Below are 12,667 nucleotides of genomic sequence, written 5' to 3' on the forward strand. Positions count from 1 at the left end.
CTTCCGTAAACACAGGCGGCGAGAAAGGCAGTACGCATGCGCAGAGGGGCGACAAGTGACGCCTGCATAGGGTGCTGTAACTTTGATGAGATAGAGTGGTGGTTGCTGGTTGGGTGAATGACTTCCAGCTGCCATCGGATGCTGGGAGAGTGCTTAGCGATGACTCAAAATTATTTAAAAAATTACCTAAAATACATTTTACAAGTAATAGTTAACAGACTCAAGTGATGTCACCATGACATAATAAGGGGTAGTCTTTAAAGACCTAAAAGGGATTTCCTGTCCAAAAAATATTAAAACATTTAATAATAATATGAAAAAAAGGGTGATATATTATTCATAATAAATGACAGTCTATACAAAAAAAGTGGCATAAAGTGAAACCCATAGCTGTCCCAAACGATATCTAATTTGTGTGGGCTGTTAAACATGGGAAAAGAGAATCATATCAGGGTATGCAGAAATTGTAACAAAAAAAACCTCCAGTCACCTACATCTACAACTACATCTGAGTTAAAAAGTATAAAAAATGATTGGCATTAAATTAAATAATACTGTATTATACTAAAGCAATATGTGTCAGATTTTTTTCACTATTGCGGGTGTTTTCCATTCCCAAGTCAGTTACAAAGGCACTGAGTCAATGAAATCTGTTTGTGTGAATTCTGTAATGCCAAATACAGTTATACAAAGCCATCAACAATCATTCTGTGTGTTCTGTGTCCCCGTTCACAATAACACAAAGAACCCTTCTGCTCAGTTGTGGAGTATTACTACCCACATGAGTCAACCAGATAGAAATGTACTGTAACAAAATGATCATATTGTAGCAAGCACGTATATGTGTTTATATACATACCAATCAAAAGTTTGGGACCTCTTTAAATTAAACTTGGATTGGAGTGATAAAGACCCTCTGTACGCCTATGAAGATATTCCATTAAAAATCAGTAATTTATATTTGCTTTTCGTTCAAAAACATATGTAAGTGACTCCAAACTTTTGAACAGTAAACAGTAGAAATATATAGATTATATAGATATATTTTACTCTCCCTACGCGCATACCTGGGTACTTCTGAGCTCCGGCTACCCAGAGCCTTCCCTTGCGGGACTGCACACTGACATCGGCGGTCCAGCTGACTTCGGTGGGCGGTCCCGCTGACATTCGCGGGCGGTCCTTCTGACGTCGGCAGCATTCCCACTGACATTGGGGGCGTTCCCACTGACGGCAGCAGGAAACACCATATTTAAAGGAAAAATGGGCGGGGAGTGGGTCAGTATAATGTAAAGAAAAGCAAAAGTTAACCATTTAAACATCATCAAATAGATCAGAAAAACAGCGTAGACATTGTTAATGTTGTAAATGACTATTGGAGCTGCAAAGGACTCTTTCTTAATGGAATATTTCCATAGGCATACTGAGGCTCTTTATCACCCCGTCACTCCTTCGTTCTAATGGCACGTTTAAGTTTAAAAGGGTAATTTGATCCTTAGGAAACATCTAATAATTCGCAAGTATGTAACAATTTCCTTGTTTTCCTTTAAAAAAGCTAGTTTGTGTAAGTATGTATGTGTATATTTCATAAATAGGTATTATGATTGGGTTGGAGGGATGGAGGAGAGGCTGGGTCGAAGAAAGAAGACACGTGGAGAAGCCGTGTTGTTGCACTGGTAAAATGTAGTTATATGTTGTTTCACTGAAAGTCGCAGTTTCCAAGAACCTATCAACGACGTTAAGTGAGGACTGGCTGTAATATGATTCCAGACCGCACCACGTATGCATTACAGAATAGCCTAATTTCCACTTTCCAGCTTTCCATCACAGACAAAACAAGCAGCATTCAATATTAGCTTAGGAGGCTCCATCTTGTGGGACAATTTACCTCTGCATCCGGAATACAATCTCCCACTGGTATTCATTAATACGTTTGCTTACATACATGGTTGTGTTTCTATCCCCACGATATCTGAAACCACAGTCCCCCTTCTTTGGAAAATACGGTATATGCCTTTTACCTATATACAAAATCATATACTGTATATATAGGGGCATATTATGGGAAAAAATATATTTTTTTCCTTATGTATTATAATTTTTACTTGAGGATTAATTGCTGCATTGTATATAGGATAGCATTTACCAAAAACCTGATTTTTAGTTCCAATAAGCGTCCTTTATCTGCAGAGAGTACCATCGCTGTAAGTGAAATGATATTTGAAGGCTTTGGTAATTGAAAGCCATTGCTCCACAGACTTTCATTAGTCAGAGTCAGGCTTGGTGATTAAGACTGAATCTTTCTATATCTTACCGCAGGCAGTATGATAAGTAATTACCGTGTCTGTTTACAATAGGGTCAAATAATACAGCTAGAACATATCAACGGCTAATATGCAAGTGTCTAAAAACAAATTGTTTCAACATTTTGACTGTCAACAGCCCTTTTTCCACAAAAGAGGCATACTCTCTGGTGCACAACTGCTCAATGCGACAGTTACAAAGGAGATCTCTGATATCCCTAATGGGCTATTTTTTGGTATTTTGATACAGCCTCCAAAACATCTGTTCCTTTCCGATAAAGAAAATAAGCCATTTTACTGGCCCCTGAAAAGTATGATCAAAGAGACAGGCACATTAAATAGAACTATTAAATGGGGTTAAAACTGCTTTGGCAGATGACATGTAGACCACTTACACAGCAGACGCAGAGGTACTCATATGGAGAGTACATAAGACCCTTTATGTGCTTTTAGTAACCTCACTACTCTCTCTACCTTCAATACTGAGACAGGCTGCATCAATGTATTCTGGACCTGTGATGTAAGCTCCGGAGTTCTTTAGAAATGGTCTTATATCCAAGACCAAAGCTTGTTGTATTTGGATCATCTTTTAAATATTAGCAATTTCGCTGGTTCAGATATTTTTGTACCCTGAGTATTTTTCAGGTATGGTATTTTAGTTTAGGATCTTATAAAAAAAATCCTCTTTAAGATGTACTCTAAAAAAATTGTAAATGGCATTCAAATAATTATGATTTCTGCTTCATTTAAATCATATTTGTTTAATCTCTAAATTTCTACCCTCACTGCTGGATATTTTTCAACAAGACCAGGGTACACTCTGACCAATCTACCACCCCTACCTTACTTTTTTTTATACTTACTGTCACAAACTTTGGGTTAATAAGTGCAGTTTGTAGTAGTAATTGTTGCGATTCCTGTCCCCCCTCATGTATTTCTCAGTGTATGTTGTGATTATAGTTACGCTTCTTGTTCTCCCTCACGTATTGCCAGAGGCGTAACTAGAAGCCTCAGGGCCCCGGTGCGAGAATCTGTTAAGGGCCCCCCCAACCCAATCTACCCTCCTCTCACACCATCTACCCCCTCTCCCCCCTTCTCAGGCTATCTACCCTATCCCTACCCCCTTCTATCTACATTTTTTTTTGTTTTTATTTCCTTTTATTCGCCAACCTGACCCCCCCCCGAGTTATGCGCATCTGCCCCAGGCTTGCCACTCTGCCCCTGATATGCCTTTTAACCCCCTATATGCCTCTCTGCCTCCAGAAATGCCTTATACCCCTATATGCCACTCTGGTTAAAAGGCATATAATGGGACAGAGTGGCATATAAGGGGGTATAAGGCATTTCTGGAGGCAGAGTGGCATATAGGGGGTTAAAAGGCATTTATAGAGACAGAGTGGTATATAGGGGTTAAAAGGCGTTTATAGAGGCAGAGTGGTATATAGGTGTTAAAAGGCATTTCTGGAGACAGAGTGGCATAAAGGGGATTAAAAGGCATATCATGGGGCACTCTGCCTCCAGAAAAGCCTTATGCCCCCCTATATGCCACTCTGCCTCCCCGATATGCTTTATACCCTCCTATATGCCACTCTGCCCCATGATATGCCTTTTGACCCCCTATATGTCACTCTGCATCCAGAAATGCCTTATACCCCTATATGCCACTCTGGCATATAGGGGGTTAAAAGGCATATCATGGGACAGAGTGGCATATAGGGGGACACACTTACATGCACACACATGCCGATTTTTTTGTTTTTAACAAATAAAAAAAAATATTATACAGTTTGTACAAAAAATACATTAGTTTACTGACCTTCTACTTCTCTTCACTTCCGTCCTCTGGTAGCTGCACACTGTTCTCTTCTCTATCCTGACAGGATGTCACTGACACGACATCCGGTGCTCCAGCGAGGGGACGGAGCTTTCACCCCTCACGCTGCTCCCATCACTCTGCGGCCATCAGACTGCTGGGAATGTAATCTAAACGGCCGATGCGTGCTGATGCCGCCGGCCGGAGCTACTTTAACACTTTTTTTTTAATGTAATATGGCAAGCTGGATCGGCTTCCCATATAAAGTTAAAAAAAAAAGTATTAAAGCAGAACCGGCCGGCGGCATCAGCACGCATCGGCCATTTAGATTACATTCCCAGCAATCTGATGGCCGCATAGTGATGAGAGCAGCGTGAGGGGTGAAAGGTCCGTGCGAGGGGGCGGAGCTTTCACCCTTCACGCTGCTCCCATCACTAGGCGGCCATCGCACACGGCTGCTGGGTGTTGATGCGGCCGGCCGGCGCTACTTTAATACATTTTTAAAATTTAATATGGCAAGCCGGACAAGCTTACCATATTAAATTAAAAAAAGTATTATAGTAGCGCCGGCCGGCCGCATCAGAACCCAGCGGCCGCTTAGATTAGATTTCGGGCAGCCTGTCCCCCTGCCCAGCCCGCCCCTGGCACCGGAGGCGGCTCCCAATCCCGCTCCGCCGGCCGAATCTGCGGGCCCACCGGGAAATTTCCGGCCCTCCTTGGGCCCCCTTGAGTGGGAGAACTCCACATGCCCTGCCCATTCACTTTAACCCCTCATAACCCGGACACCATCGACTCCACCGGAGCGCTCTTTTGTGGAGTTGGCCCACGGTTGGTGGGATGCGGACCAGGGGTAGTTCAGAGAGGGAGTTGCTGTAGATTCCCGGCTGTAGCTTGTGGGGTGTATTCTCAACCCTTTAACATTAAATGACATTACAGTTAAAACCATACACAATGTAACCTTCTCCCCCCTCTTTTTTTCTTTCTTCTCTAACTACATATTATCTTCTCACCCTTCAAGAGTGGGCCAAAATTCTGTGTGAGAGACTGAAAGAAAATACAGAAAATGATTACTTCAAGTTATGGCTTCTCCATTTTGGCTTTATTTTTCTTGAATAAATCATGATACGGTGTAATATGTCATGTGTGGTTGTTCATCTGAGGTTGTATTTACCTAATTTTTAAAGCTGCTAAGGAACAGATGATTGTTATTATGTCAGCCTGTAATTGAGGCTACCAGAGAAATCTGGTATATGGGTGTTTTATAAGCGCAAAAAATAATGGATAAGTCTGGGCTTATATTAATTCCCACACCATAAAGTTGTGTGCTACAAAGACAACTCAACATATTTCACTTTGTGTGTATAATAAATCCACCCTGGTGTCTGCGAACAGAAAATAGGTATACTTCCCTTGGATACACAATTCTCAAATTTTCCAATGTACAGTATCTTCCAGTAATTGGGTACATAAGAAACAAATATAGAGAAAAGAAAAAGGAACCGTGTGGTATTGTTAATTTATTTAACACATATGGAAGTTTGATATAGATCGACTCTATATCTATAGGTAGAGGCAACTTGTTGCCTTGTTATAAAGTGGTGCTCCCTTGTGGAGCTGCATCTTTTATGTAAGCAGATATTTTATACTTTATTTGAAGAATTAAAATATTTATTGATTGTATTTTCTCTTGTTTGTGTGCTATCTTCATCTTTTAACTGGATGAGAATCTTTTTTATTCACTATTTTGTGTACCAGAGAAATCTGTCTGAGCTGCACTATTGACATCCAGGGGCATATTAATCAAGGTAATAATGGAAGGAGAGTATCAATGAGGGAATGTGTTTTGTTGAAAATACTTGAACTAGCCTTAACCCCTCCTCATTAACAGTATTGTGATAAACCTTAGGACATATGCAGTATACACATCTAGCTGTTTTTGCAGTGATAGGGGCAACAGCATTGTACTGGACTTCTAGTCCTTTGTTGGTAGAGGTTAGTGAGATGCTCCCTACCTCTTCCTTACAGTGGTCTTCCTCGTCGGAGGAAAACCAAGAAGATCCGGCCCTCCTGCAGGCCTTCTGGCCGAGGAGGGAAAGAAATGATCTGGCAAATCCCTTAGGGGAATGCCAGATGGAAGAATTCTATGAAGGATCAAGCTTCTGCTGCTTTTCAATAAGCACAAAGCACACTCCACAAGAAGCACGACACCTCGGGCTTCCAAAAAAATTAGCATTTTACAGACTGAGATTCTTTTGCTTGAGACTTAGTGTGCCTCAGCCTGCCATTTCTCACAGTGTCTAAGACTCTCTAAAGTTTTGATTTAATTAAGATCTTTAATATATTGAATTAATTAATTTAATTAACATTATTTAACCAGTCCACTGCTATCCTTAACCTTATAACTCTAAGCTAATCTTGACCTTCTTTCTTCCATACATTGTTCTCATATTCCCTATTAAATTTTCCTTTTTTTCATTTAAGACCGTTATTGTTTATTTCTTTTTTCATGGCAACGGAACAAACAAATGGGATTTCGGAAAATAAAAAAGTTGAATGAATATTATTGAATACGAAGACGGACAAATTTCGTCAAATGCGAATTTTCCCCCCAAAAAACCTAACTCGAAAGTGAACACAAACTTTCCGCCGGTGCCCCAAGTCTAGTAAATAGAAATAATTTATATATCATTAATAGACGTTAAACATACTGGTATTTCAAGAGAAGAGGACCATGCTCTTGAGAGCTTACAATATCCATACTATGTATGTGGGGTATAACTGTAATCAAGGAAAGTTACCAAATATAAGATATTCTAGGTGAGGTCTGACCAGAGATCTGTAAATAGGCAGAACCACTATACCTGGGAACTTTAGGGCTCTGGCTACCCAGAGCCCCCCTTGTGGGAAGCGGGTAGGAATTAGGCAGCCCTGCTGATGTTGATGGGCAGTCCCGCTAATGTTGGTGGGGGATCTCGCTTACTGCGCAGGACACACCGATGCCAGAATGCCACTCCCGCAACCAGTAGCTTTTGGGTGGTGACCCGGAGAAGCGGAGATTCTCAGGGAGTCCCCAGGCGAAACCCAGAGAGTTCCCAGGTATGAGAACCACCTCTCTCTTCCTGCTACTAATGCCTCTTGAGTTACAACTCGGCACCCTGCTTGCTTTTTCAGACTTTATTGCATTGCCTGCATACCTTTTAATACGTTACTTAAATCTAAATATCTACTGCTCCTCTCTGGTTTTTTATTTTAGTAATCCCAATTATTTTGCTCATTGTAACAGTGTAGTAATCACCACTAAATCCATATTCTCAATGCAATACGTTTGAGGATCTTTTTTCCCAAACACCAGGCATTTGCACACATCATTCCAAAGCTACTGGTTTTCATCCTACGTTGCCACAGATATACATCCATCCGTGCAATGATGCGGGAAGCAAGTAACGCTACCTTGTAGCATCTCATTGCCCCGCTCCTATTTTAAATGCCTATTAATAAAACTGCTGAACCGCTCACTTTGGGAGGAAGATGCAATACACAGGTAAAACCTCCCAAAAAGATATGGTGGATGCAACTTGCTGTAGATCCTTATGTAACGTACTGAAAAAAATCATTAGTTTCTAAATTATGTACACAACTCACAAAAATAAGATATCATAACACTAGCAACAAGGGAGTGCATACCATACAGAGCTATAGGTAAACTATTTGGGACTTTACAAAATAATCAACAAAAAACTGAGGTAACTATTTCTTTAAATAACATAATCTTTGTCCATAGTAATAATGTGTTATCAAATGAATAACACTATACTTATAATAAGACATACTTTGCTATATTATAAGGCACACTCGCGAAACGCCTAGCGTATAAAATATACATACAGTGGCAGATAACTATTTATTATACTCCTAAGCTTGTCTGCTATTTCGTATGTTTTTTTTTAAAATGTATGTGATCCCGAATCCAAAATGGCCGCCGTCGCATCGTGCCCAAAACGCAGTCATCGCGAGTTTACGTCATACGTCAGGCAAAGTTGGCCCTTGATGATCGGCTCTGGAAACCCCGTACTTCCTTTTCTCGTTGCTGCCCATCGCGGAGAGGTGAGTGGAGCATGGGCTCTATCCCTATTACCCTCTTTAAACCACCGGTATTCGCGATCATGGCCTCTCTGACACCCGTGCCTGCTTCCCTCTTTCCCCAGGAACATGCCGGCTAAAGGACCTCTGCAGTCCGTCCAGGTTTTTGGGCGTAAGGTGAGTTTGTGGCTTCATGTGTCGGGGGAGGGAATGACCGCGTGTGCGGCCCTGTCGGGAGAACCCACTGCTTCTCCTTCTGTCCTTCTGTCCGCCGTTGGGGAGAAATATGTGCGAGGGCGCCTGGTTCTGTGTAAAGCTGCAGGCCGGAGCTGGGACTGCGTGTCTGGGAGAGGCCGCCTGGCGAGCATCGCGGCCTGCGGCCTATGAGTGCGATAGGTTCCTGGGCTTGGTGTATGGCAGCATCGGGACACGCAGCATCACGAGTGCTGTTTTTTGACGCATGTGTGTGCATATACGTACGTATGTATGTATGTATGTGTGTGTAATATTTATATATATATGTAATAGGTTAGGAATGAGCTCTATACTTACATGAAACGAATCAAGCTATGTATGTTCTCCAATAGGCTATAGCAGATCCACATGGCATTTTATATTGGCCCGTTCCCCTATAGCATTAGTATCTGTTGGGCAATGTAGAGATGCCAGCTTCCTTAGGTGTAAATCGCTAGTAATGCCGTTTCCTTGTGATTTCATGCATGAGGCAGTTGGCTGTGGCTGAGAATGTGCCGCTACATGTAATATCACTACTGATTAGTCAACACCATTGCCAGACATTAGCCTTGTAGTGATTGTAAATGGGTCTTTTTATTAGTGTCGCTATTTGTATTTTTTGCTTGGGTGACAGATATAGCCATAAAGGATAAAAGCTTAAGTTCTGCCCTGCTGTCCTGAGACCGAATGTTCAGTTTATGTTTATATGATGTATGCATACAATTTACACCAAATGTAATTTTTTTTTTTAATGTAGAAAACAGCTACTGCTGTTGCCCACTGCAAGAGAGGCAATGGTCTCATCAAAGTTAACGGAAGACCCCTGGAGATGATTGAACCTGCAACTTTGCAATACAAGGTAAGGTTTATATTCTGCGTTTTACATCAGTTAATGGACACAAGTATAGATTTCACTCCCATAGTATGTGGTTACAGGGAGTTAAACATGCTGTTAAAATTGCTCTGATTTTGCAATATAAAAGTTTTACTCCGTTAACTTTTACGGTAAAATACCCAATAGAGTGTTGCAAATAGAAGCCACTGTAACAAAAGCCGCATACACCTTGAAGTCTACGCTGCATCATGGTATCGTGCCTTTATCGACTGGTCCTGATATGGACTTCGATTCTCTAGATTTTATAACGTTTGGCATCCAGGATCTTGCTCTCTTACCAGTAACCCATGAGAACGTTAATCTCTAGATTGTTTTATGTTGAATATTAAATGTTTATGTACACCCCCTTGATTTTCTTTATTCTGTCCTGTATAAAATAAGCTGGATGCAATGTCTTATATTTACCCTTCTTGGGATGTTGGCTAAATACCATTTGCAAATTTTCTATAACTGAGAAATAAGTACTCAATGCAGCGGGCGTTTGTTTAATCTTTAAGTAATATGGAAAGCAATGATTGGTGTATTAGTTACATTTAATCGTCTTTAATGTTTGAGGGAAACCTTTATCGCCACAATGTGCACAGTATGTTGGTGAGCAGGAGTCCATGTCTGTGGATGTATATTCAATTGCTCATGTTACTACATAGCCCAAGCCTGACAATCTCATAGTACACAGGCTGGTAGTCATAGTGAATAAACATTCTATAGAAAGTATAAAGTAGAATATTAACTATTCAACCTCATTTCAGTCCCTTATTAAAATATTAGAATCTCAGATTGAGAAAGTGATCTACTGAGTTCACGTATTGGAAAGAATATGCACACCTGCATTTTTTTTTCGAGTTGCTCCGTTACTTTCTTGGCTGTGTAAGCTACTGTTATATGCAGCATGAGCTGTCTACCAGGAGAAAACTCATTGAGTTTTTTTGGTTTTATACAAGGTGTTTGGGGTCATGTACTATACAAGTACCTCTTCCATAATTGGAACGTTAGATGTGTGGAAGCTTATCGTTAAATTTAATTTTGCAGAATTGATTGCTACAGTTCTACATTGAATTTCGTTTTTTCCCTTCCTAGCTGCTTGAGCCTGTTCTTCTCCTTGGCAAGGAACGATTCGCTGGTGTTGACATCAGAGTTCGTGTTAAGGGAGGTGGTCATGTTGCACAAGTTTATGGTAAGTGTGATGTTTCATTGAAATGCATATATTATTTGCAGAAGTTGCTAGCGTAGAACTGCTTTCTTGCATTAAACATATTGGTAGAATATAGTATTGGTGATACGTTTCTGATGTTGCCTGAGCTGCCAGCATATAACATGTCCTCCTGCATTGTTTCCACAGCAATCCGCCAGGCTATTTCCAAATCACTTGTAGCCTACTACCAGAAATGTAAGTATTGTTTGTTTTCCCCCTTTGCCAAATGATACATTGGTATGGAATTGTCTTTAATTTGTACATTTTGTTCCATATAGATGTTGATGAAGCTTCAAAGAAGGAAATCAAGGACATTCTCATCCAGTATGACAGGACCCTTCTTGTTGCAGATCCTCGTCGTTGCGAGTCCAAAAAGTTCGGTGGACCTGGAGCTCGTGCTCGCTACCAGAAGTCCTACCGTTAAACCTGTTCTGTACATTTTTCTGGGAATAAACATTTAAAAAATATGATTTGTGAAAGTTTCTACTCTTCTGTATCCTATGCTATCATAAGTGTTTGGCTATGTAAAATGTTGTATACACTAATCAAGTATTTGGTTTTCTCAAGTTTTTTGTTCAAGGGGCATGTTTTTTGGCTCTGCAGGTACACAGACAACTGTAATGAATCCAGCTTTCACATGTGTGAAAACATGTTTGAAAACTGAATATTTTAATATGCGTTCCTCTAAAATGGGGAGAACAATCACTTGCTTAACACAGAAGCTGCAAAAGCTGCGGTCTTGCTCCAAGGGTTGACATTTCTTGCTGCCGATCAGTGGCAGGAACGTACCCCTATTGAAGTCATGCGCGCTGGGGTCGCAATATCCGTGCACCCAGTGTTCCCCAGAGCTAGTGCCAGAAGAGAGTACATCACGTGCTTGGAGGAACAAGTCCTGCAGGGCATTTAGGTGTTATGTGGGGTAATGGACAGGTTCTGCAAAGTCCTTCCAAGGCATTGGCAAAGGACCACGTGAAAATGTAAAGGGGCCACGCTGCTATCATTTACTAAAGTGCATATAATGATTGGAGTGCCCCTTAAAACAGCTATGCCAAAATGGGAAAGTAAAAAGTGTAAAGTATTGCTAGTTACAAGTAAGTCTTACATTTAAAATCATGGGGCATATTTAAATAACCAATAGATTTTTGAAATAACAGGAAAGTTGTTTCCTGTTGGAAGTTTGAAAAAAAGGTGTATCTGAGATGCCCCACATTTTCTGTAGCTGATGTTGGTGTGCATCTCTGAGAAACAGCTGAGACTAGGGGTTGGAGCAATAGCTTCCTGTGATTCTAGCACTGGGTCATCATGAGAGAACAACGGAAGGGCAGGACGTTGGTGATCTTGGCTCCGTAGCATGTCAGACTGCTTTGTGAGGGCAAAAGGACCACATAGTTCAGATATAACACCTGAAGAAGCACCCGTAAGAAGTTTGTAACACCTCCTTTCCCATCTCTGTGTATACATAAAAATACAGGTTCGCGTTGGAGACGTATGTTCTAGAAATGTCAATGGTACCTTTCAGTAAATACCATATTCATATTTGCTGGAATAACTAGTACTTAATTAGAATAAATAGAATTCCAACTTTGGGATCTATTTGGTAAAAGGAGTTCAGTCTGCTCCTTCACTTCATTATACATTGTGAAGGTCCTGCCTCTGTAAGATGCTACTGTAGAAAGAGCTTGGTTAGCCATATATAACGCATAATGAAATCAGTGAGATTAAGTTAGTTTTAGTGAGTTAGCCATTTTTTATGCAAGTGTCAGGCGTTCTTAAATGCATTGTCTTATGTTTAACTGAAAAAAGCATGTGTTATTATACCGTACATATATTTATACTTTATTTATAAATATACTTTTAACACAGAAAATCCTTTGTCAGAGGATGTCTATCGATGAAACATACTGTTAGACTAGAGGACCTTACTATTTATTTGATTTAGCGCCATTAAATTCCATAGCGCTGTATAATGGGTGGAATGGACATAACAGGTAGTATGTAACATAATTTGACTTACAGAGACAACAGTTAAGGAGGCCTTATTTAATGAATCACTTTATTAAGGTGACGTTTTCACCCAACCCTGACCTATATGAATAGGAAACTGCACAAGTTTAAAAGCCACATTTAATTAGATAGGATACCTGTCAGCTGAC

General features: G+C 40.6%; 1 protein-coding gene across 1 annotated transcript; it reads left to right on the forward strand.

Annotated features, from left to right (window-relative positions):
* Positions 1 to 8,193: 8,193 nt before the first annotated feature.
* Positions 8,194 to 10,981, forward strand: RPS16 (ribosomal protein S16). The gene is made up of 6 exons (XM_053461904.1): positions 8,194 to 8,217; positions 8,319 to 8,370; positions 9,185 to 9,286; positions 10,400 to 10,496; positions 10,662 to 10,709; positions 10,793 to 10,981. The coding sequence occupies exons 2-6, from the start codon at positions 8,323 to 8,325 to the stop codon at positions 10,936 to 10,938; spliced, it is 441 nt and encodes a 146-aa protein (XP_053317879.1). The 5' UTR covers positions 8,194 to 8,217; positions 8,319 to 8,322; the 3' UTR covers positions 10,939 to 10,981.
* The last annotated feature ends 1,686 nt before the right edge of the window (positions 10,982 to 12,667 follow it).

The sequence above is a fragment of the Spea bombifrons genome, chromosome 4 (assembly GCF_027358695.1).
Source record: "Spea bombifrons isolate aSpeBom1 chromosome 4, aSpeBom1.2.pri, whole genome shotgun sequence".
Taxonomy (NCBI): Eukaryota; Metazoa; Chordata; class Amphibia; order Anura; family Pelobatidae; genus Spea; species Spea bombifrons.